General features: G+C 41.7%; 1 protein-coding gene across 2 annotated transcripts in view; it reads right to left on the bottom strand.

Moving 5' to 3' along the window:
• The window catches only part of SATB2 (SATB homeobox 2), a 443,446-nt gene that overhangs the window by 211,259 nt on the left and 205,540 nt on the right, over positions 1 to 26,647 (bottom strand). For both annotated transcript variants that reach the window (XM_053698738.1, XM_053698737.1), the window contains exon 6: positions 2,735 to 2,837. In XM_053698738.1, the coding sequence (XP_053554713.1) occupies positions 2,735 to 2,837 (103 nt within the window). The remainder of the gene's footprint in view (positions 1 to 2,734; positions 2,838 to 26,647) is intronic.

Below are 26,647 nucleotides of genomic sequence, written 5' to 3'. Positions count from 1 at the left end.
TGACTGGGGCAATGCATGCAAGAGGCTGGAGAATAAAACCTTGTTGAATAAAAATTTTCTTAAGGTAACCCTCTAATTTTTTATCCATTGGATCTAGAAAAGCACAACTGTCCTCGACAGGGATAGTGGTACGCTTAGCTAGAGTAGAAACTGCTCCCTCCACCTTAGGGACCGTTTGCCACAAGTCCCGTGTAGCGGTGTCTATAGGAAACATCTTTTTAAAAACAGGAGGGGGAGAGAATGGTACACCTGGTCTATCCCATTCCTTAGTAATAATTTCAGAAAACCTTTTAGGGATTGGAAAAACATCAGTGTAAGTAGGTACTGCATAGTATTTATCCAATCTACATAATTTCTCTGGGACTACAATAGTGTCACAGTCGTCCAGAGTTGTTAAAACCTCTGTGAGCAATACGCGGAGGTGTTCAAGCTTAAATTTAAATGTAGACATATCAGAATCAGATTGAAGTATCTTCCCTGAATCAGAAAAATCACCCACAGATTGAAGCTCCCCTGCTTCAGCTTGATTATATTGTGAGGGTGTATCAGAGATAGCTACTAAAGGTCAGAGAGCTCTGTATTTATTCTAGTCCCAGAGCTGTCTCGCTTTCCTTGCAATCCTGGCAGTTTAGATAATACCTCTGTAAGGGTATGATTGATAACTGCCGCCATGTCTTGCAAGGTATACGCAATGGGCGCGCTAGATGTACTTGACGTCCCCTGAGCGGGATTTATAGGATCTGACACGTGGGGAGAGTTAGACGGCATAACTTCCTCCTTGTCAATTTCTTCTGGTGATAAATTTTTTAAAGCCAGAATATGGTCTTTGTAATCTATAGTAAAATCAGTGCATTTGGTACACATTCTAAGAGGGGGTTCCACAATGGCTTCTAAACATAATGAACAATGAGTTTACTCTATGTCAGACATGTTTAAACAGACTAGTAATGAGACCAGCAAGCTTGGAAAACACTTTAATAACTGTGAACAAGCAAAAAATAAAAACGGTACTGTGTCTTTAAGAGAAAAAAACAATCACAGAAACTGCAAAACAGTGAAAAAAGCAGTAAATCTTACAAAATTTTTACAGTGTGTATAATAGGCTGAGAGAGCATTGCACCCACTTGCAAATGGATGATTAACCCCTTAGTTTCAAAACCGGATAAAAAAAACGATATAAATGTCACAACAAACTGCCACAGCTCTACTGTGGCCCTACCTGCCCATACAACAACTTTGGATGCACAAAAACCCCTTAGAGAGGTCCTATATGTTCAGGGCCCCTCCCAACCTGTACTCACAGTGAGAGGGCCTTAAAAAACTATCCCTAGGCAAAATCTAGTCAGCCATGTGGAAAAACTAGGACCCAGAATAAAGTTTTATCACCAATATGAAATAAACGTTTATACACGTCAAGCAAACGTTATATCTATTCAGTAATGTGAGTAAATAATAAAAATATTAATCTTTACAGCAAGCATGATACCAGTCGTTATTAAATCATTGTAATCAGGCTTACCTTAAATAAATCCGGTATTGTCAGCATTTTCTAGCTTATCATTTCTCTAGAAAAATTTAAAACTGCACATACCTCAGAGCAGGAGACCCTGCACGCTATTCCCCCAGCTGAAGTTACCCATCTCTTCAGTTATGTGTGAGAACAGCAATGGATCTTAGTTACAACCTGCTAAGATCATCAAGACCACAGGCAGACTCTTCTTCAACTTTCTGCCTGAGGCTAAAATAGTACAACTCCGGTACCATTTGAAAATAACAAACTTTTGATTGAAGATAAACTACATTAATGCACCATATCTCTCTAGCTGCTTCCCTTGTCGAGAGCTGCAAGAGAATGACTGGGAGGTGGCAGTTAGGGGAGGAGCTATATAGACAGCTCTGCTGTGGGTGATCCTCTTGCAGCTTCCTGTTGGGAAGGAGAATATCCCACAAGTAATGGATGAATCCGTGGACTGGATACACCTTACAAGAGAAATAAATTAATCCTATTTAAAGCTAAATACTTATCTGTAAAATAAACCCTAATATAGCTACAATATAAATAATAATTATATTGTAGCTATTTTAGGATTAATATTTATTTTACAGGCAACTTTGTATTTATTTTAACCATGTACAATAGCTATTAAATAGTTAAGCGGCAGATTAGTGGTTAATAATAATATGCAGGGGTCAGCGATAGCGGGGGCGGCAGATTAGGGGTTAATAAGTGTAAGGCTAGGGGTGTTTAGACTCGGGTACATGTTAGGGTGTTAGGTGCAGACATAGGAAGTGTTTCCCCATAGGAAACAATGGGGCTGCGTTAGGAGCTGAACGCTGCTTTTTTGCAGGTGGTTTTTTTTTCAGCTCAAACGGCCCCATTGTTTCCTATGGGGGAATCGTGCACGAGCACGTTTTTTAAGCTAGCCGTGTCCGTAAGCACCGCTGGTATTGAGAGTTGCAGTGGCGGTAAATTATGCTATACGCTCCCTTTTTGGAGCCTAACGCAGCCCTTCTGTGAACTCTGGTGCGGGGGAAAAAAGCATGCGTAGCTAACGCACCCCTTTGGCCGCAGAACTCTAAATCTAGCCGTATGACATTCCAGTTGTCTATGCAAGGCATGAGGAAACTTTTCTTTGCTAATAAACAATTTCTGAAATCAGTCAGTATTCTCATAATTAATTTTTTTTCTGCTTGATAAGGAAACAAATTATCTCCAGAGAGTGAGAAACATTACCTTTCATCTTCTTGTACTTTTTATACCATCTTCCAAATTCCTGGCACTTAGTAGCAGACACATTGGCGTAGTATGTGCTATTTACAATGGAAGAAATCATGCTCTGGAAGTGAGAGAACAAGACAAATATGTTAGCAGAAGGTACAAGTTGTAGAAACAAAACCCTAGTCATTCATGTATTTTATATGGTAACATTTATTTGTATTCTTGTAAAAACAAATCTGCCATGTTCTAGCATTGTACAACTGTTTTGGTCACCATTTTCTATGCATTTCCCTGTAACAATTGTTTATTCAAAATACCTTATTGCATATTAATATATATGCTTCTTAAACCACAAGTAGCAGCTGAAAGATAGAACAGTTTAAAGAGCCAACTATGACACTTGTGAAGTAGTGATGTATAAGGCAAAGGGCAGAATGTTGTTGAAAGAAAGGCACTTAGGACAAAATTGCTCAGATGCTGCATTATGTTTGTTGTCTTGATCAGTAACTTGCATTTAACACAGGAGTAACAAAGTGCAAATTGAAGAGTAAATGAAGCCCTCTTTTGGTTGAGCAGAAGCTGTTATTGAGAGCTGTGTGTGAACCCTGGATTAGATGTATATTGCCCAAATTAAAACTAAAAATATATACAATTTTATTTAATGAGCAAAAATAAAGTAACATCTATTATGGGGGGGCACGTCTTGTAAATTTAATCAGAGGGTAGGCCCAAAGCCTAAGACATAGAAAACCCCTGGTTTACAGCAATGGAAGTATATGGTTAACCGCCAAAGACTGGAATATCACAGTTATGGTTAACAGAAGTGAAGGGGATCCAGGTAGCTCAGGGTTAATTGTGATGGGGGACTGAGGCAATGTTTAGTAGTGATACACTTTAACACTGACGTCTATGTAATATAGATACCAGTATTATAGCAGCTACATTACAAAATCATTGGTGGCTGGTCAAAGTGAGTTGCACAGAGTGTGAGTATGATCAGAAAGCTATTATATATATATATATATATATATATATATATATATATATATATATATATATATATATATAAAAATATGGAAAAAGCATTAGATTTAGAAAGGAGATCCAATTATTATATCACTAAAAACAATAAAGTTCTTCCTAAGATGATTATATGAAAATATCCCCTTTTAGATTTTCAAATATCTACCAAATGCTAATAGAAATTAGCGCAGTGGAATCTGTTTGCACTCTACAAATACCTGATAATAATAGAATGTGTTTTATTCTTTAATAAGTCTATAGCAGAGGAATCACAAGCTGAAGAGAACACAGAAAGAAACAACTGCTAAAAGTTTTGTATGTGAATTTAAACAAATTCTTGCTCCTAACTGATTAACAAAGAAAATTCTGTGTCAGTGACAAAGAACACTGGGAAAATATGAAATAACATCTTAAACAATAGTGTATTATACTGAACTTCTTGTTCTTTCATATAAAAATTATTCATTTTGGGAGAAACTTTGCCTTTAAATACATTTCTTCAAGAAATGGATCCCATTGAGATCATTGTACAACAAAAGTATGCATCAGGGTAAATATGTTAGTCTCTCCAATATGTTTTGACACAGTTTATGTCACTTTAAATTATCTCAGTTCTGTGACATATGGAAGGACACAGAGATTAGGCACTATGGATGAGAACAATGGTGATTTAGGAAGCAGTCTAAAAGGTAAGATTAGATGCTCCGGCATGAATAATCCTATTAATGCTTCTCAGATGTTTCACTTCTGTTTCCAACTGCAGCAAGACCACACAGCCAAGAGCCTGGGAACGTACGTGCCGCTGTCCCATGTACAGTGCTTAAACTAATAAAGCAAATTAATATAATTTATAGAAACGTGCCATTAGCACCTGTGCTGAAATTCACAACTCAACAATGTATTTAACCCTTTCTGGCCTTCCAGCTGTCTGCAATTCACTATGTGATGCAAATTTGTATTTTTCTTTTCTGCTAGAAGGAAATAACTCACACAAGTAACACTTCCTACAGTCTGATAAAGAGTTTTATTAAATTAAACAGGCAGCTCTCCTTACATACACACACACACACATGCTCTGTGGTAACCTGTTTATTTATGTCTATAAACATATTGGCAAGGATATTAAATAACGAAAAGCATTAAGCTTTGCAACATAATTTTATTATGTAACATGCTTGATGCAAAAATGCACTAATGACATTTCTGGCTGCAAAATGGTTAAGGGCAACCTCTGTAATTAGTTGCAAAGGTCAGAGTACTTTTGAAAGTATTGTCTAAATTGTACACGTTAACCCATCAGCTGCCATGTTCCCCCTATGGTGTGCACATGGGTACTCATAAGCAAACTTTAAAACAAATGTGCATTAGAAAGAACAGTATACACGAGCCGCACTCATTTTAAAATATTTCTAATAATGTTTATGGTTACTGCCACAACTTTTTCCAGAAAATAAACCTTGATATATAAGGACACATAAGGGAATTTGACTTTCATTGATAAAATATTATGATTGAATTTGCTCATTGAGGCCCTAATATTAAAAACCTCTCTGCTAAGATATTCTAAAATGATCCTCCAGCACTGCGAGATCCCTAGTGAAATTTTAAAAAGGCAGATTTTGCTTTACTTCTTCCCTGCATATCTGTATGTGAAGGAGAGACAAGCCCAGTGCAATATAGCACTGCATGACATGACAGTTATGCTGCATTTACACTTTGTGCTTTGTATTTTATATCACTTTACACTTCTGATCAAATGTTATTACATTTAAACTTTGCACTTTCTATCTTGTATTTTGTGTACTACAGTGTATTTAGGAATGTGATTTTACAAATTCTGATTACAGAGCAGACATCACAGGGGCAGAACTCATTGAATTTTCTAAGAAAATGGGAAGAACCTGGAAATCCCAGAGAGACAAGAGATGCCTTTCATAGCAAGTAATGAAGCTATCTGGGATACAACATTTCACATGGGAGAGAGAAGGTAACTGGAGAACCCCGGGGGCTGATATAAAGCGTCCGTTTGAATCAATTCCAAATTAAACTGAAATGTTTTCACTACAATTTAACTTGCTTTTGTCTATATTTTAGTATATATTACTTTTCTTAAGTCTATTGTGAATTTTAAGCAAACTTCACCTGCATACAGCTGGCGAGACAAATCATTGAGACCAGCTTTTTGTTTAAAATACTTAGAAAATTTTACAAGACTGGTGAGAGAGCTTCAGACACCCTGGGAACTCCCCTGTTCAGACCAGGGAACTGCCCTCTCCCTCAGTTTTAGTTTGCAATGCAGCAAATTCAAGGTGCAATGTAATTTGTATATATAAACAGAAATATACAAAGTATGATCCTAATTTATTAAAGTAACACAGAAGTGTAACAAAACTCTCATATCACTCAGTGCTGTATTGCATTGGGCTTGTCTCTCCTTCATATATAGAAATGAGAGAGATCTTGCAGTGCTGGAGAGTTCTGCCCTTTTTCTGTGAAGTCTGAACTGCAATTTCTCTCCAAGCTGGAGAACCTTTGAATATCACAGACATTCTAGTGTACTTGGTCTGTTAAAATGGAGTGTTGATTAGAGAGGTGTGGCAGCCGACTGTGGTTAATATTGATGCTGAAATTATTATACATATATGCTAATGTGACATGCTTTAGTAGTTATGTTTTTTAAGTCTCAAAGCAGAATAAAATTCAGACACCTTCAAGGAATGCCCATCCTCAGCCCACTCTCAATGGTTATAAGACTTATTTTAAAATAAATTGAATTTTGTACTTTTTGGTATAATTTTAACTTTGTATTTTAACCCCTTTGCTACCGGGAATTTCAGGAAAAAAAACTTGCCCAAAGTACCGGAGAATTTTTAGCATTTTTGCTATCGCTCTGATTAAACAGAAAGAGCTTTTGATTTACCTATGAAAACTATATATATTTTTAAAGTACACATCCCAATGTATTGATCTAGGCCTATTTTGGTATATTTGATGCCAATATTTAAAAACAACCTAAACGTGATGTGCACAATATTATAACACAATATATAAAAACATGTGAACAAAAAACTTTGTATGAAACAAAAGTTCAAAAAAAGATATAGTTGTCTCAGATGTTTTCTTCAAGTACTGAGTATTCCAATAATAGGAAATATTCCTAGATGAGTGTGCTATTCTCTCAAGAAAAAAGAAGAAAAACAACAGTGCAGATGGTTAACCCTTTTCAATATATTTGTGTGAAAAAATACACTAACAAGAGCTATGACTAAGCTGCTAGTTTAACAGCAGGTAAAAGTAAAAAAAAAAAAAGGCTAAATAATAATGCCCCATGATAGATATTAGACATTTGCATTATTTTCTTAAAGAGATATGAAACCCAAAAAAATATTTTGTGATTCAGACAGAGCATACATTTGTTTTAAGACTCGGATTTACTTCTATTATCACAGGAAGGCTTAGGTTAAAGGGACATAAAACAGGTTGAGATATGTGCATATCCTAAAAGTGCTAATAAATTAAAAAATAGTTAGCAAAAAAATTGTTTTAACATTTCTGGCAAATATTTTAACATAATTTTCAAAAATAAGCAAAGTTGAGTTCACAGCTTCTAGGCATGCTCCAGCAGATAATGAGTGTCTACTTTTACATTCTACCAAAACAACAATGGATATAGATACAGCCATAGAAGGAAATGTGTGGGGGGAGTTAGAGCTTTACAAACTAAAACAGAAACTAAAAAACATAAATTATGCTTAACTGATAATTTCCTTTTCTTCTGATGGAAAGAGTCCACAGCTGCATTCATTACTTTTGGGAAATAAAAACCTGGCCACCAGGAGGAGGCAAAGACACCCCACCCAAAGGCTTAAATACTCCTCCCACTCCCCTCATCCCCCAGTTATTCTGCTGAGGAACAAGAAACAGTAGAAGAAATATCAGGGTGAAAGGTGCCAGAAGAATATAAGGACGCCCACATAAAAGAGTAAACCCTCTTCTGAAATCAATAGAGCAAGGTGAAAGAAAAATCTATACCTTAGCAGACTGAGCTAACAGGATAGACTCAATAAGCTCACACATCCAGAGGAGGCTGCGACCCGAATGCAACGCCTTAGACTGCTCGGCCATCCTGACCTACAGATCCACACCCAGCTGGACAACCCAGCCTCAGGGATCCAACACAGGGGAACAAAGAATCCCGAAACAGGTACAGGAATGAGCGTAAGGATAGCACAGCCATCCCCACAGAGTACAAGTACAACCCAACTCTGAAAACAGACAACAAGGCCATAGACCGAAGGATCTATCCAAATAAAGGCCCAACAAGTCTGACTTGGAGCCAGCAAGACCCCAGGGGGAACCAATCCCACCTTTCCGCCTCCCATCCAGGAGAAGCCCCAAGCAAGGACTCCATCTCCATAGGGAGGAGAACATTCCCTAAAGAAAAGGGATGATGCCGGAAGGGCAACAACCCCTCAAGGCCCGAAGGCACCGGCTAATGTGAAGATTAATTCCCAACACAGATGTCCTAGAAAAGGACTCTCCTACAAATAGCTTGCGAAGCAGAGGCACAGCCAACCCATTCGCCTGCAGAGCAGGGAATCCACAGGAACACTGGCAAGCTGACCAGGGGAATGCAACCCTAAGGCACACCGGAAATTGGACATTCAGCGCCAGCAGCTGGGTATGAACCAAAAACCCTTGAAGAGCAAGCCACACAGCTAACCACAAGATGACATGGTGTACTCTTGTGGCAAAGCGTAAAAAAGATTCCGAAAACCTGGCCAACCCTGACCCGGTCAGGTAGATGGAAGAAGGTGGAACTGAACCACCCTGTAACTAGACAGCTACAGGTTTGAAGCCTGAACCCCAGACCACTGAGGATCATCTGGGCCCAAGTTCCAACAACCGTGGAACACCCTGACCAGCCCTGAGATCCAAGATTCCAAAGCCACCCAAAACTGGGTCAGGAAAAAGGCCAAGCGAAGCATCAGCAACCGGAAGTCTCAGGGAGAAAATCAGGTCTGGGCACCTATTAGTTCAGGCGAACCTTACCCTAGAATTAAACATCCCAACTGGCCAAAAAGCCAAACAGAAGGGATATGGATGCATATCCAGAGAATCCGGATAGCGAGAAGAACTCGAAGCCCCGACCAAAGGAAGGAACCACCCCTATCTAAAGTCCAACGCTCCAAGGAGCAAGGCTAGAAGCCGTATGAAGATACTTCTCAAAGCCTCAGGACAACCAAGGGATACCTCAAGGTCAAAAAAATCCTACTAGCAGGACTAGTCTCCCTATCACCTCCGCTCAAGCAGAGGACACAAGGAAGAGAAAGGCACTAAGCCTACCCAGCTCCAGAAAACCCAGAGCTAAACAAAGTCCCAGCAGGGAAGAACCATCACCTGAAAACACAGATCCCAAAAAGGAGATCCAACTCACCCGGAGATAATGGAAGAAGACCCAAAGGTCTCTCATAACTCACAGACAGTACACGACAAAGAGTAAAAGCTGCATCTAGAAACACTATAAACAGCTTACGCGTATATCTGCAAGAGCTGCAACTGGTTTCAAACTGCAAACCTTCCGCATGCTAGACAGCTATCCTGTACAAGCTGTTGGATCAAGCCCAAATAGACAAATCCAGAGGCCTAAAAAATGAAGGCCAAACCACTCAACTGTGGTAAGGGGCGTTAAGCCCTCCAACCCTCCACCACATGAGGGAGGCTCTAGGTTCTGATGAAATCAGATGTCAGAGTAATGAAGTGGGAAACTCCCCTGCCCGGCGATCTATGACTGAAGGCTATAAGGACTGAAACAATCCTTCCCGCCTCACGGACCCACAGGTTCTTTCGAATGCTTAGTTGAACATGAAAATAATAATAACCTGAGCACTCAGCGCTTCTACCGAATGAGCCGGGAAGAACAGCGCCACGTGTCTGAACATCAAGACAGAATGAACCTGACAGGACCAGCCTGCACCTAGGATCCCAACCGGCAAGCTGCGTAAATTCTCCCTCGTAGGGGAAAAAAACAGAAAACAGACATTTTTAACATAGGACTAACATGTCCAAAACAACTTCTGAAGAAGTAATAAAGAGTACCAATCCCAGAAGGATCCCGAACGAAACATAAACAAATAAAAGACAAGCCATTGGATATAATAAAATATAAGGCAACCCGGAGGTTAACGCCCAAAAAGACACAGGCCTACTCGCAGGACCAGCCAAACGGAGCTCTATCTTACAAAACTGGGAAAGATCTCAAACAAATGACAAACAGGAGATTACTTCATCTCCACATGTCTAATGAGGTGCACCATTCGAATTATCAGACTGAAAATCCCTGTAACTGGTAACGATAGGGTAATTCAATAACTGAAAAACATGTCTGAGCAACACGCGAAGTCGCGCAATCCTGTAACTAAAGGCACAACACTCAGGGACAGATACCCCGCGGGGAACTGTAGAGGCCAAGCGGAAGGCCCGGGACAATAGGGCACGAGAACATTCTCAAATAAACTTCTGGGGCGCGATCCAATATACGGCGTACTTTTCTGCGCAAGCGAGGTAACCCGCGCCGCCCATAGTTTCAACTCGCACATCAGGGTATCCAATATACCCCGCCGGCAGTTGCTAAAGTGCCGTAAGTCGGACAAACTAGCGATGTCCAGAAATAAGCGTAAGTAAAAATTTCTGGAGTCGCCAGTGACTTACAGCACTTTAGAAACTGCCGGCGCCTAACAAAACTTACTACACTTTTAAATCTCCCATAACTGTCTAACACACCTCCCAAAAATAACCCGACACATATACCCCTATATCCGCAATCCCCCCTCTCACTCCTAACAATAAATGTATTAACCCCTAGACCAACAACCCCCCACAACGCAATAAGCCTAATTATTAACCCCTAAACGGCCATAGCCCACACCGCAATAAACCTATCCTAGTATTAACCCCTAAACCGCCGCTCCCAGACCCCGCCGCCACCTATATTAAATGTATTACCCCCTAATCTGACCCCCCTACACCGCCGCCACCTATATTAAATATATTAACCCCTAATCTGACCCCCCTACACCACCGCCACCTATATTAAATATATTAACCCCTAATCTGACCCCCCTACACTGCCGCCACCTATATTAAATATATTAACCCCTAATCTGACCCCCCTACATAAAATATATTACCCCCTAAACCTAAGTCTAACCCTAACACCCCCTAACTTAATTATTATTTAAATAAATCTAAATAATATTAATATTATTAACTAAATTATTCCTATTTAAAACTAAATACTTACCTATAAAATAAACCCTAAGATAGCTACAATATAATTAATAATTACATTGTAGCTATTTTAGGGTTTATATTTATTTTACAGGTAACTTTGTATTTATTTTAACTAGGTACAATAGCTATTAAATAGTTAATAACTATTTAATACCTACTTAGTTAAAATAATTACTAAATTACCTGTAAAATAAATCCTAATAATAGTAATATTAATATAGGTGGCGGCAGTGTAGGGGCGTCAGATTAGGGGGTAATACATTTAATGTAGGTGGCGGCGGTGTAGGGGGGTCAGATAAGGGGGTAATATATTTAATATAGGTGGCGGCGGTGTAGGGGGGTCAGATTAGGGGGTAATACATTTAATGTAGGTGGCGGCAGGGTCCGGGAGCGGCGGTTTAAGAGTTAAACACTTTATTAGGTATTGCGGTGGGGGATTGCGGTTGACAGGTAGATAGACATTGCACATGCGTAGGTGTTACGTTTTGTTTTGCAGGCATTTTAGGGAGTTCAATACTCAGCGCAAGACCTGCTACGCCTGCATTTTGTGGCGAGGTGAAAATGGAGTAAGATTTCTCCATTTTCGCCACGTAAGTCCTTACGCTGTATATTTTATACCAAACTGCGCGTGTTTTGTATGTTAGTCTATGGGCCAAAAATATACAAGTGTAACTTCTATGTTACGCCATATATGTGATACCAAACCCGCGCAAAATCTGGCGTCGCCGGCTTCTGCGGGAGATGCTGCATATCGGAAGGGGCTCCTGGACTCTGCAGACGAACAATCGCCAACATTATGTGGAAGCGAAAACGTGCTGCAACCTCCGGGGGAAACACGCCACTCCGCATGGAGGAACCATAAACTGGGTTACCCGCATTTGCAGAAGTATGATTTGGTAGAGAACTCGCCTCTCGGAGGACAGGACCCCCAGAAGCGGATGGCTCAGCAGTCCCTTGATTCCCTGAGCCTGAGGAACCAGGTGCTCTGAAATGGCATACGGAACAAAACTGGTTGACAAGAGTCAACGAGGCCACTCCGGATTCATCACTGGACACAGAATCTGAATCTGTGAAAAATCTAAATAGTCTCAGTATCAGAATCCTCCGTAACTGAATCTGAAATTAACACAGTCTCAGCATCAGAATCCTCCATAACTGGATAGAGGATATTTAAAGGGGTTTTCAGGGCAATGTGGGGTGGTTACTGTTAGGTGGGACTTTGTGTAATTTTTGTAAAAGAGCTGATTATCTTGGGGCAAAGCCCTTTTAAGGGCTACTGGTAGTTTATTCTTAGAGTAGGGGGTGTTTTTATTGTGGGGGGGCTTTTTATTTTAATAGGGATTAGGTTTAATTTTGTAAAAAAAAAACAGAATGTATGCTTACGTGATAAATTACTTTCTCCAACGGTGTGTCCGGTCCACGGCGTCATCCATTACTTGTGGGAATATTCTCTTCCCCAACAGGAAATGGCAAAGAGCACAGCAAAAGCTGTCCATATAGCCCCTCCTTGGCTCCGCCCCCCAGTCATTCGACCGACGGTTAGGAGAAAAAAAGGAGAAACTATAGGGTGCCGTGGTGACTGTAGTGTATAGAGAAAGAAATTTTTCAAACCTGATTAAAAAACCAGGGCGGGCCGTGGACCGGACACACCGTTGGAGAAAGTAATTTATCAGGTAAGAATAAATTCTGTTTTCTCCAACATTGGTGTGTCCGGTCCACGGCGTCATCCATTACTTGTGGGAACCAATACCAAAGCTTTAGGACACGGATGAAGGGAGGGACCAAATCAGGTTACCTAAACGGAAGGCACCACGGTTTGCAAAACCTTTCTCCCAAAAACAGCCTCCGAAGAAGCAAAAGTATCAAATTTGTAAAATTTGGCAAAAGTGTGCAGAGAAGACCAAGTCGCTGCCTTACATATCTGATCAACAGAAGCCTCGTTCTTGAAGGCCCATGTGGAAGCCACAGCTCTAGTGGAGTGAGCTGTGACTCGTTCAGGAGGCTGCCATCCGTCAGTCTCATAAGCCAATCGGATAATGCTTTTCAGCCAGAAAGAAAGAGAGGTAGCCGTAGCTTTTTGTCCTCTCCTCTTACCAGAGTAAACGACAAACAAAGATGAGGTTTGTCTAAAATCCTTAGTTGCTTCTAAATAGAACTTTAAAGCACGAACTACATCTAAATTGTGTAACAACCGTTCCTTCTTTGAAACTGGATTCGGACACAGAGAAGGAACAACTATTTCCTGGTTAATATTCCTGTTGGAAACAACCTTCGGAAGAAAACCAGGCTTAGTACGCAAAACGACCTTATCTGAATGGAACACCAGATAGGGTGGGTTACACTGCAGAGCAGATAATTCAGACACTCTTCTTGCAGAAGAAATAGCAACCAAAAACAGAACTTTCCAAGATAGTAACTTGATATCTATGGAATGTAAGGGTTCAAACGGAACCCCTTGAAGAACTGAAAGAACTAAATTTAGACTCCAAGGAGGAGTCAAGGGTCTGTAAACAGGCTTGATTCTGACCAAGGCCTGTACAAAAGCTTGTACATCTGGCACAGCTGCCAGTCGTTTGTGTAACAAGACAGATAAAGCAGAAATCTGTCCTTTTAGAGAACTCGCTGACAATCCCTTATCCAAACCTTCTTGGAGAAAGGAGAGGATCTTAGCAATTTTAATCTTACTCCAGGAGAATCCCTTGGATTCACACCAACAGATATATCTTTTCCATATTTTATGGTAAATCTTTCTAGTCACAGGTTTTCTGGCTTGGACCAGAGTATCTATCACTGAATCTGAAAACCCACGCTTGGATAAGATCAAACGTTCAATTTCCAAGCAGTCAGCTGCAGAGAAACTAGATTTGGATGTTCGAATGGACCTTGTACTAGAAGATCCTGTCTCAAAGGTAGCTTCCATGGTGGAACCGATGACATATTCACCAGGTCTGCATACCAAGTCCTGCGCGGCCACGCAGGAGCTAACAGAATCACCGAGGCCTTCTCCTGTTTGATCCTGGCTACAAGCCTGGGGAGGAGAGGGAACGGTGGAAACGCATAAGCTAGGTTGAACGACCAAGGCGCCACTAATGCATCCACTAGAGTCGCCTTGGGATCCCTGGATCTGGACCCGTAGCAAGGAACCTTGAAGTTCTGATGGGACGCCATCAGATCCATGTCTGGAATGCCCCATAATTGAGTCAACTGGGCAAACACCTCCGGGTGGAGTTCCCACTCCCCCGGATGGAAAATCTGACGACTCAGATAATCTGCCTCCCAGTTGTCTACTCCTGGGATGTGGATTGCAGATAGGTGGCAAGAGTGATCCTCCGCCCATTTGATGATTTTGGATACCTCTCTCATCGCCAAGGAACTCCTTGTTCCCCCCTGATGGTTGATGTAAGCTACAGTCGTCATGTTGTCTGACTGGAATCTTATGAATCCGGCCTTCGCTAGTTGAGGCCAAGCCCGGAGAGCATTGAATATCGCTCTCAGTTCCAGGATGTTGATCGGGAGAAGAGACTCTTCCCGAGACCATAAACCCTGAGCTTTCGGGGAATCCCAGACCGCGCCCCAGCCTAATAGACTGGCGTCGGTCGTGACAATGACCCACTTTGGTCTGCGGAAACTCATTCCCTGAGACAGGTGATCCTGGGACAACCACCAATGGAGTGAGTCTCTGGTTATCTGGTCTACTTGAATCTTTGGAGACAAGTCTGTATAATCCCCATTCCACTGCTTGAGCATGCACAGTTGTAATGGTCTCAGATGAATTCGAGCAAAAGGAACTATGTCCATTGCTGCAACCATCAACCCTACTACTTCCATGCACTGAGCTATGGAAGGCTGCAGAATAGAGAGAAGAACTTGACAAGCGTTTAGAAGCTTTGACTTTCTGACTTCTGTCAAGAAGATCTTCATTTCTAAAGAATCTATTATTGTTCCCAAAAAGGGAACTCTTGTCGATGGAGACAGGGAACTCTTTTCTACGTTCACCTTCCACCCGTGAGATCTGAGAAAGGCTAGAACAATGTCTGTATGAGCCTTTGCCTTGGAAAGAGACAACGCTTGAATTAGAATGTCGTCCAGATAAGGTGCCACTGCAATGTCCCTTGGGAGAGCCACGAACTGATAATGTTTGTCCAGAAAGGCGAACCTTAGGAACTGATGATGATCTTTGTGGATAGGAATATGTAGATACGCATCCTTTAAATCCACGGTAGTCATATATTGACCCTCCTGGATTGCAGGTAAAATTGTTCGAATGGTTTCCATTTTGAACGATGGAACTCTGAGAAATTTGTTTAGAATTTTTAAATCCAGAATTGGTCTGAAAGTTCCCTCTTTTTTGGGAACTACAAACAGATTTGAGTAAAACCCCTGACCTTGATCCACAGTTGGAACTGGGTGTATCACTCCCATCTTTAACAGGTCTTCTACTCAATGTAAGAATGCCTGTCTCTTTATTTGGTTTGAAGATAAGTGAGAAATGTGGAACCTTCCCCTTGGGGGTAGTTCCTTGAATTCTAGAAGATAACCCTGAGAGACTATTTCTAGTGCCCAGGGATCCTGAACATCTCTTGCCCAAGCCTGAGCAAAGAGAGAGAGTCTGCCCCCTACTAGATCCGGTCCCGGATCGGGGGCTACCCCTTCATGCTGTTTTGGTAGCAGCAGCAGGCTTCTTGGCCTGTTTACCCTTGTTCCAGCCTTGCATTGGTTTCCAAGCTGGTTTAGTCTGGGAAACGATACCCTCTTGTCTAGAGGCTGCAGAGTTGGAAGCCGGAAAATTGGACTTATTCTTAGCCTTGAAAGGCCTATCTTGTGGGAGGGCATGGCCCTTTCCCCCAGTGATGTCTGAAATAATTTCTTTCAATTCTGGCCCAAAAAGGGTCTTACCTTTGAAAGGGATATTAAGCAATTTTGTCTTGGAAGATACATCCGCCGACCAAGACTTTAGCCAGAGCGCTCTACGCTCCACAATTGCAAACCCTGAATTTTTCGTCGCTAATCTCGCTAACTGCAAAGCGGCGTCTAAAATAAAGGAATTAGCTTAAGTGCGTAATTCTGTCCATGACCTCCTCATATGGGGTCTCCCTACTGAGCGACTTTTCCAGTTCCTCGAACCAGAACCACGCCGCTGTAGTGACAGGAATAATGCACGAAATAGGTTGAAGGAGGTAGCCTTGCTGTACAAAAATCTTTTTAAGCAAGCCCTCCAATTTTTTATCCATAGGATCTTTGAAAGCACAATCGTCCTCAATGGGAATGGTCGTGCGTTTGGCTAGTGTAGAAACCGCCCCCTCGACCTTAGGGACTGTTTGCCATGTGTCCTTCCTGGGGTCGACCATGGGGAACAATTTCTTAAATATAGGAGGAGGGACAAAAGGTATGCCTGGCTTCTCCCACTCCTTATTCACTATGTCCGCCACCCTTTTAGGTATTGGAAAGGCATCAGGGTGCACCGGGACCTCTAGGAACTTGTCCATCTTGCACAATTTTTCTGGGGTGACCAGATTGTCACAATCATCCAGAGTAGATAGCTCCTCCTTAAGTAATGCGCAGAGATGCTCTAATTTAAATTTAAATGTCACAACATCAGGTTCTGTCTGCTGAGAAATTCTTCCTGTATCAGAAATTTCTCCATCTGACAAACCCTCCCTCACTGCCACTTCAGACTGGTGTGAGGGTATGACAGATAAATTATCATCAGCGCCCTCCTGCTCTACAGTGTTTAAAACTGAGCAATCGCGCTTTCTCTGAAATCCTGGCATTTTGGATAAAATATTATCTATGGAGTTATCCATTACTGCCGTCAATTGTTGCATAGTAACAAGCATTGGCGCGCTAGAAGTACTAGGGGTCGCCTGCGCGGGCATAACTGGTATAGACACAGAAGGAGAGGATGCAGAACTATCCCTACTTCCTTCATCTGAGGAATCATCCTGGGCAACCTTACTAAATGTGACAGTACTGTCCTTACTTTGTTTGGACGCCATGGCACAATTATCACATACATTTGAAGGGGGAACAACCTTGGCCTCCATATATACAGAACATGATCTATCTGAAGGTACAGACATGTTACACAGGCTTAAACTGGTTAATAAAGCACAAAAACCGTTTTTAAACAAAACCGTTACTGTCTCTTTAAATGTTAAACAGGGCACACTTTATTACTGAATATGTGAAAAACTATGAAGGAATTATCCAATCTTTACCACATTTTCACCACAGTGTCTTGATGCATTCAAAGTATTGCACCCCAATTTTCAAGCTGTTAACCCTTAAAATGTGGAAACCGGAGCCGTTTGCAATTTAACCCCACTACAGTCCCAGCCACAGCCTTTGTTCCGACTTCACTTATCCCAGGGGGGTAAACGATACCAATTCCAGCCTTCTAGGAACGTTTTCAGTGGATACCAGACCCTCTCACATGCAGCTGCATGCTCTGCACTCAAAAGAAACTGTGCAATAATGGCACGAAAATGAGGCTCTGCCTACTACAGAGAAAGGCCCTTCCTGACTGGGAAGGTGTCTTAACTAGTGCCTGGCGATAAAAACGTTCCCCAAATAGTAAAAAGTTTGAAATCCACTTCAAAACTTTAAATAATAACTTAAATAAACAATCGATTTAGCCCTTAAGAGTGTCCACCAGTTAATAGCCCATAATAAGCCCTTTATTCTCTCTGAGTCTAAGAAAATGGCTTACCGATCCCCATGAGGGAAAATGACAGCCTTCCAGCATTACACAGTCTTGTTAGAAAAATGGCTAGTCATACCTTGAGCAGAAAAGTCTGCAAACTGTTCCCCCCAACTGAAGTTCTCTGGGCTCAACAGTCCTGCGTGGGAACAGCAATTGATTTTAGTTACTGCTGCTAAAATCATACTCCTCTTTTAAACAGAACTCTTCATCTCTTTCTGTTTCAGAGTAAATAGTACATACCAGTACCATTTCAAAATAACAAACTTTTGATAGAAGAATAAAAAAAACTACAACTAAACACCACATACTCTTCACCATCTCCGTGGAGATGCTACTTGTTCAGAGCGGCAAAGAGAATGACTGGGGGGCGGAGCCAAGGAGGGGCTATATGGACAGCTTTTGCTGTGCTCTTTGCCATTTCCTGTTGGGGAAGAGAATATTCCCACAAGTAATGGATGACGCCGTGGACCGGACACACCAATGTTGGAGAAAAATATTTTCTTTAATAGATTTTTTTTTCTGTAACTTAGGTTTCATTTTTGGCGGTTAGACTTAGGTTTTTTCTTTTAAATATTTTTTATTTAGATTAGAGATGGGCAGCAAAAGAGCTGAATGCCCTTTAAAGGGCAATGCCCAATACAAATGCCCTTTTCAGGGCAATGGATAGTTTAGGTTTTTTAGTCTTAGGTTTATTTATTTTGGTGGGTGGTGGGTTTTACTGTTAAGGGGGACTTATGCATTTTTGGTAACTGCAAAAGAGCTGTTTAACTTAGGGCAATGCCCTACCAAAAGCCCTTTCAAGAGCTATTGGTAGTTAAGAATTAGATTAGGGGGTGTTTTTATTTTGGGGGCCTTTTTATTTTCATAGGGATTAGGTTTTATTTGTTTATTTTTTTCTGTAGTTCAATTTTGTTTTATTAACAACACAGACTGAGAGGGGAGAGAGAGCAAATGAGAGGGGAGAGAGAGCAAATGAGAGGGGAGAGAGAGAGCAAAAGAGAGGGAAGAGAGAGAGCAAAAGAGAGGGAAGAGAGAGAGCAAAAGAGAGGGAAGCGATAGAGAGCAAAAGAGAGGGGAGAGGGAGAGAAAAAGAGAGGGGGAGAGAGAAAAAGAGAGGGGGGAGAGAGCAAAAGAGAGGGGGAGAGAGAGTAAAAGAGAGGGGGAGAGATCAAAAGAGAAGGGGGAGAGAGAGCAAAAAAGAAGGGGGAGAGAGAGCAAAAGAGAGGGGAAGAGAGAGCGCAAAGAGCGCAAAAGAGGGGGGGGAGCGCAAAAGAGAGGGGGAGAGAGCGCAAAAGAGAGGGGGGAGAGAGAGCAAAAGGGGTGGTGAAAGAATCCACCTGGATGGATTCTTTCACCACCCTGCTTTTTTCAGAATCCACCTGGATGCAGCATAAGCAGAGAAGAAGAAATAGCAATAAGAAACAAAACCTTCCAAGATAACAGCTTAATATCTAGCATTGGCTCAAAGTTTAAGGCTCCAAGGAGGAGCAACAGATTTAAAAACAGGCCTGATTCTAACCAGAGCCTGATTCTATCTGAAACCACCTTAGGGAGAAACCCCAATTTAGTACGAAGGACCGCCTTATTTGGATGAAAAATAAGGTAAGGCGCACTGCAAAGCTGAGAGTTCGGAGAACTCTCAGAGAAGAAGAAATAGCAATAAGAAACAAAACCTTCCAAGATAACAGCTTAATATCTAGCATTGGCTCAAAGTTTAAGGCTCCAAGGAGGAGCAACAGATTTAAAAACAGGCCTGATTCTAACCAGAGCCTGATTCTATCTGAAACCACCTTAGGGAGAAACCCCAATTTAGTATGAAGGACCGCCTTATTTGGATGAAAAATAAGGTAAGGCGCACTGCAAAGCTGAGAGTTCGGAGAACTCTCAGAGAAGAAGAAATAGCAATAAGAAACAAAACCTTCCAAGATAACAGCTTAATATCTAGCATTGGCTCAAAGTTTAAGGCTCCAAGGAGGAGCAACAGATTTAAAAACAGGCCTGATTCTAACCAGAGCCTGACAAAAAGATTGAACATCTGGCACATCCGCCAACCGCTTATGTAAAAGAATAGGTAATGCAGAAATCTGACCTTTTAGAGAACTGACTGACAACCCTTTCTCCAGACCATCCTGGAGAAAAGAAAAAAAATCTAGGAATCCTGACCCTACTCCAAGTGTGGCCCTTTGATTCACAACAATAAAGGTATTTACGCCATACCTTATGGTAAATCTTACGAGTAACAGGCTTGCGAGCCTGAATCATAGTATCAATGACAGACTCAAAAAACCTACGCTTAGCCAGAACTAAGCGTTCAAACTCCAAGCAGTCAGCTTCACAGAAACGAGATTTGGATGGAGGAAAGGACCCTGAGTTACAAAGTCCTTCCTCAGAGGTAATCTCCAAGGTGGAAGAGATGACATTTTCACTAGGTCCGCAAACCAGATCCTGCAAGGCCATGCAGGAGCTATTAGAATTACAGACGCTCTCTTCTGTTTGATATGAGCAATGACTCATGGAAGGGGAGCAAACGGAGGAAACAGGTATGCTAGACCGAAGTCCCAAGGAACCGCCAGAGCATCTATCAGGGCAGCATGAGGATCTCTTGACCTTGAACCGTACCTTGGAAGCTTGGCATTCTGACGAGACGCCATCAGATCCAACTCCTGCACCCCCCACTTGAGGGTTAACCTGGAGAACATCTCCGGATGGAGAGCCCATTCCCCTGGATGAAAGGTCTGTCTGCTCAGGAAATCTGCTTCCCAGTTGTCCACTCTTGGAATGTGGATGGCAGATAGAAGACAATTGTGAGCTTCCACCCACTGCAGAATGCGAGTCACCTCCTTCATGGCCAAGAAACTCAGAGTTCCTCCCTGGTGGTTGATGTAAGCCACTGAGGTGATGTTCTCCGACTGGAACCTGATAAACTGGGCTAAGGACAACAGAGGCCAGGCCATCAGAGCATTGAAGATCACTCTCAACTCCAAGATTTTAATTGGAAGAGAAGACTCCTCCCGAGTCCATAGGCCCTGAGCCTTTAACGAGTCCCAGACTGCTCCCCAGCCTAGCAGGCTGACATCCGTGGTCACAATCATCCAGGAGGGTCTCCAGAAGCATGTGCCCTGAGACAGATGATCCTGAGAAATCCGCCACGAGAGAGAGTCTCTTGTCAACTAGTCTAGATCTATCCTCTGAGATAGATCCAAATGGTCTCCGTTCCATTGTCTGAGCATGCATAATTGCAGAGCTCTCAAATGGAATCAAGCAAAGGGAATGATGTCCATGGAAGCGACCATCAGACCAATTACCATTGAGCTACTGATGGCTGAACAGTAGACTGTAGAAAGAGGCAAGTAGTGAGAAGCTTGGATCTTCTTCTCCATCAGAAAAATTTTCATAGATAGGGAATTGATGATGGTCCCTAAGAAAACCACCCTTGTAGCTGGAACATAGGAACTCTTCTCCAAATTCACTTTCCAGCCATGGGAACGTAGAAAAGACAACAAGATCTCTGTATGAGAGTTTGCTTGTTGAAAAGATGGCGCCTGAACCAATATGTCGTCCAGGTAAGGTGCCACCGCAATTTCCTAAGACCTGACAACTGCCAGGAGAGCCCCCAGAACCTTTGAGAAGATTCTGGGAGCTGTGGCAAGGCCAAACGGAAGAGCCACAAACTGAAAGTGCTTGTCTAGAAAAGCAAATCTCAGGAACTGGAGATGATCCCTGTGAATGGGAGCAAGAAGATACATGTCCTTCAGGTCTATGGTCCTCATGAACTGACCCTTTTGGGCCAAAGGAAGAATGGAACAAATGGTTTCTATTTTGACGGACGGTACCCTGAGAAACTTGTTGAGACACTTTAGGTCTAAAATGGGTCGAAAAGTTGGGAGGACAAGATTTAAATTCTATTTTGTACCCCTGAGATACTATGTCCACAGCCTAAGTATCTGGGACATCTCGTATCGATGCTTGACGAAAAAAGGAAAGTTTGCCGCCCACTTGATCTGATCCCGGACCTGGGACAGACCCTTTATGCTAACTAAGTCTTAGCAGAGGGCTTCTTTAATTGCTTTCTTTAATTACTTTGATGTCCTTTAGGTCTATTCTTCTTGTCTTGTGATAGAAAGGACCCCTTTCCCCCGTAATTTCAGAAATTATCTCCGCCAGACCAGGACCAAACAGGGTCTTACCCTCGTAAGGTAGCGACAGAAGCTTGGACTTGGAGGTAACATCAGCTGACCATGATTTTAGGCACAGAGCCCTGCGGGCTAGGACAGTGAAGCTCAACATCATAGCTCTGAGTCTAATGACTTGCATGTTAGGAATTGGTTAGTTTGAAACCCTTAATCCTATCCTGGATCTCATCCAACGGAGTGTCCTCTAAAATCAGTACTGACAAGGCATTGCACCAATAAGATGCTGCACTTGCTACTGTGGAAATACAAACTGCAGGTTGCCATTGAAGCCCCTGATGAAAATACATTTTCTTTAAATAAGCCTCCAGCTTTTTATCCATGGGGTCCTTAAAGGAACAGCTATCCTCAATAGGGATCGTAGTTCTCTTAGCCAGAGTAGAAATAGCCCCTTCTACCTTAGGCACCGCGCGCCATGAATCTCTAATGGAGTCAGCAATAGGAAACATCTTTTAAAGACAGCAAAATCCTTGGCTTCTCCCATTCCTGTGTAATAATTTCCCTCACAGGGTCTGGAACAGAAAACACTTCCACAGAGAAAGGAACATCATAGTATTTGTTAAGCTTACTAGTTTTTTTAGGGTTGAAAGCGACAGGTGAGTCGGAGTCGTCCAAAGTAGCCAGTACCTCCTTTAACAGTAAACTAAGGTGTTCAAGCTTAAATCTGAAGTTTACTTCTTCAGCATCAGATAAAGGAATTATACTGTCAGAATCTGAGATTTTACCCTTAGAGGCTACCGAAGTATCCTCCTCATCAGATTTATGAGGAAGATCCACCTTCACGGCAGTAAATAGGAGAGACACCTTACCATCTGACAAATTCTTAGATTTCCTCTTGCGTTTTCCCAATATAGGAAAAGCAGATAATGCTGCAGATACCGCAGAGCATATCTCTGCAGACTGAAGCTGAGAGGAACTGCAGGGCACTGTATGTGACACCATTGAGGCTTGAGGTTTGAAGAGAAAGCTGTGGCATTGCTGGAACAGCATCATCCTGAGAGACATTAGGCTCAGAAACAAGACATTTATCTTTACATTTCAATGTTTTATCTAGACATGAGGAACAAAATTGCATGGGTAACACAATTTGGATCTCAAAACGCAATAAACATTTGTTCATAAGAACAGACTCCTGCTCCATGTCCATAGTTTTTTTTTTTTTTTTTTTAAATAATTTTTATTGAGGTAATGAGTAATAATATTAAAGCAGAAAATATGTCCAGGCACGGATCGAAAATAAAAAAGACACATATAAATTCTCATAGAAAACAGACGTGGGCTGAGACATTGGTGTAGTAACATAGTAGAGGCTATCACCATATCCAACCAGTAGTAGTGCTAAGCATAAATATAAATAAGAACCAGAGTCTTGGAATATAACCAGTACAATAGCGTGAGAATATTAGTTAATGTAAAACAATATATAGAGAACCCAGGTGACTGGAACATATAACAATGAAACCTCTATTTTTATATTATATAGCTAATGGTCCCTATCTCTAGATAAGTGAAACTCTATAAACAGGTAATGGTGAGAGGTAGGGAGTTGGCTTTGACTGGTCTCACGTCGACCTGAGTATATGGGGGGGGGGGATGCAGCGGGCAAGAGCCGCTCGAAATGGGGGGGAAGGGGAAAAGGGAGGGCGGAGCCAGTTAGGATGCTGGGAAGGTGACAACTACAGGGCCATAAAACCCAATAGAGTAAGGAGCTTTAATATGGGGATGGAATATCACCAGTACTATGGTCTGAAACTATGCGAGAACTAGGAAATGTATCTCTAGGCTAGCTACCAAGAGAAAATACCATTTCAGTAACATTGAGCTAGTCTAGTGGGGTCAAGGATCACACTGAAGGAGCATAGATATCTATACATAAGCTGAATCTACAAACTGGAGACTCTGAATTATACTTGCTGTAATGCACAAACTGCATCTAAATACTAGTGATACTATACTATACTAGTTGCTACTATATACACAAACTGTACTTATCAACTGAAGTCACAATATTAGACTTGTTACTATATACAGGTTGTGTCTATAAACTAGAGGGCTCTATACTAGACTTATTATTATTCCCAAGGTATACCTATATACTAGAGTCACTGTATTAGACCAGTCACTATACCCAAGCTGTGGCTATAACCTAAAGGGCACGGTAACCTATATACTAGAGACATTGTATTAAACTTGTTGCCATATACAAGCTGTACCTATATGCTAGACGGCACAGTATTATACCTGTTACTATTTACAAGCTATACCAAAGTCCCAGAAGCACTGTATTAAACTTGTTGCTATACATAAGCTGTACCTATATACTAGAGGTACAGTATTAGACTTGTTACTTTATACAAGCTGTACTTATAAAACACAAACCGCAATAATAAACAGGTCAATATATAGCAAACAATAAGATGGGGTGAGTGACTTTGCCTATAAGGCTAGTGCAGGCTAAAAACAAACCTAGGCATGACATCATAGTATATATCTAGAAAAAGTTCTACTATAAATATAAGCTGTTATGCTATGAATTTAGATAGAGGGTATAACTAGCACATAACAAATTGTACGTACCCAAGAAAAGGAGTACTTGCATATATCAAGTGCACGTAAAAAGCTATTTTGAAGCCTTATATTTAACAATAGCAGGCTATCATGAGATGTAAGATGACATGCAATGTAAGGCTACTCACAATGATCTTGTATACACAGTTAAGTAGTTTCAATCACAACCATAGAGTCCCAAAGGAGCCCTCAGACCTTGACACATAGATATATATATAAAATAAGTAGAACTGTATGACTCTGTGGACTTTAAAAACATAATTTATGCTTACCTGATAAATTTATTTCTCTTGTGGTGTATCCAGTCCACGGATCATCCATTACTTGTGAGATATTCTCCTTCCCAACAGGAAGCTGCAAGAGGATCACCCACAGCAGAGCTGTCTATATAGCTCCTCCCCTAACTGCCACTACCAGTCATTCGACCGAAGACAAGCAAGAGAAAGGAGAAACTATAGGGTGCAGTGGTGACTGTAGTTTAAAAATAAAAAACACCTGCCTTAAAATGACAGGGCGGGCCGTGGACAGGATACACCACAAGAGAAATAAATTTATCAGGTAAGCATAAATTATGTTTTCTCTTGTAAGGTGTATCCAGTCCACGGATCATCCATTACTTGTGGGATACCAATACCAAAGCTATAGGACACGGATGAAGGGATGGACAAGGCAGGCGCTTAAACGGAAGGCACCACTGCCTGCAAGACCTTTCTCTTAAAAATAGCCTCCGAAGAAGCAAAAGTATCAAATTTATAGAACTTTGAAAAAGTATGAAGCGAAGACCAAGTCGCCGCTTACAAATCTGTTCAACAGAAGCCTCATTTTTAAAAGCCAATGTGGAAGCTACCGCTCTAGTAGAATGAGCTGTAATCCTTTCAGGAGGCTGCTGGCCAGCAGCCTCATAAGCTAAGCGTATTATACTCCTTAGCCAAAAAGAAAGAGAGGTTGCCAAAGCCTTTTGGCCTCTCCTCTGTCCAGAGTAGACAGCAAACAATGCAGATAATTGACGAAAATCTTTAGTAGCTTGTAAATAAAACTTTAAAGCACAAACCACGTCAAGATTGTGTAAAAGACGTTCCTTCTTTGAAGAAGGATTAGGACACAGTGACGGTACAACAATCTCCTGATTGATATTTTTATTAGATACCACCTTAGGTAAAAAAACAGGTTTGGTACGTAACACTACCTTATCTGCATGAAAAATGAGATAAGGGGAATCACATTGTAAAGCAGATAACTCCGAAACTCTTCGAGCCGAGGAGATAGCTACTAAAAACAGAACCTTCCAGGATAAGAGCTTAATATCTATGGAATGTAAAGGTTCAAACGGAACCCCTTGAAGAACCTTAAGAACTAAATTTAAACTCCAAGGCGGAGCAACAGGTTTAAACACAGGCTTTATTCTGACTAAAGCCTGACAAAACGCCTGCACGTCTGGAATCTCAGCCAGACGTTTGTGCAAAAGAATAGACAGAGCAGAAATCTGTCCTTTTAAGGAACTAGCTGACAAACCCTTCTACAATCCTTCTTGGAGAAAAGATAATATCCTAGGAATCCTGACTTTACTCCATGAGTACCCCTTGGATTCACACCAATGAAGATATTTACACCATATCTTATGATAGATTTTCCTGGTGACAGGCTTTCGCGCCTGTATTAAGGTATCAATGACCGACTCAGAGAAACCACGCTTTGATAAAATCAAGCGTTCAATCTCCAAGCAGTCAGCCGCAGAGAAATTAGATTTGGATGGTTGAAAGGATCCTGAAGTAGAAGGTCCTGCCTCAGAGGCAGAGTCCATGGTGGAAAGGATGACATGTCCACCAGATCTGCATACCAAGTCCTGCGTGGCCACGCAGGTGCTATCAAAATTACCGATGCTCTCTCCTGTTTGATCTTGGCAATCAGACGAGGGAGCAGAGGAAACGGTGGAAACACATAAGCCAGGTTGAAGGACCAAGGCGCTGCTAGAGCATCTATCAGCGCTGCCTTGGGATCCCTGGACCTGGATCCGTAACAAGGAAGCTTGGCGTTCTGGCGAGACGCCATGAGATCCAGTTCTGGTTTGCCCCAACATTGAATCAACTGTGCAAACACCTCCGGATGGAGCTCCCACTCCCCCGGATGAAAAGTCTGACAACTTAGAAAATC

Source organism: Bombina bombina, chromosome 1, assembly GCF_027579735.1.
Source record: "Bombina bombina isolate aBomBom1 chromosome 1, aBomBom1.pri, whole genome shotgun sequence".
Taxonomy (NCBI): domain Eukaryota; kingdom Metazoa; phylum Chordata; class Amphibia; order Anura; family Bombinatoridae; genus Bombina; species Bombina bombina.
The sequence above is the reverse complement of the archived record's forward strand: the minus strand, read 5'-3'. Positions and strand labels throughout refer to the sequence as shown.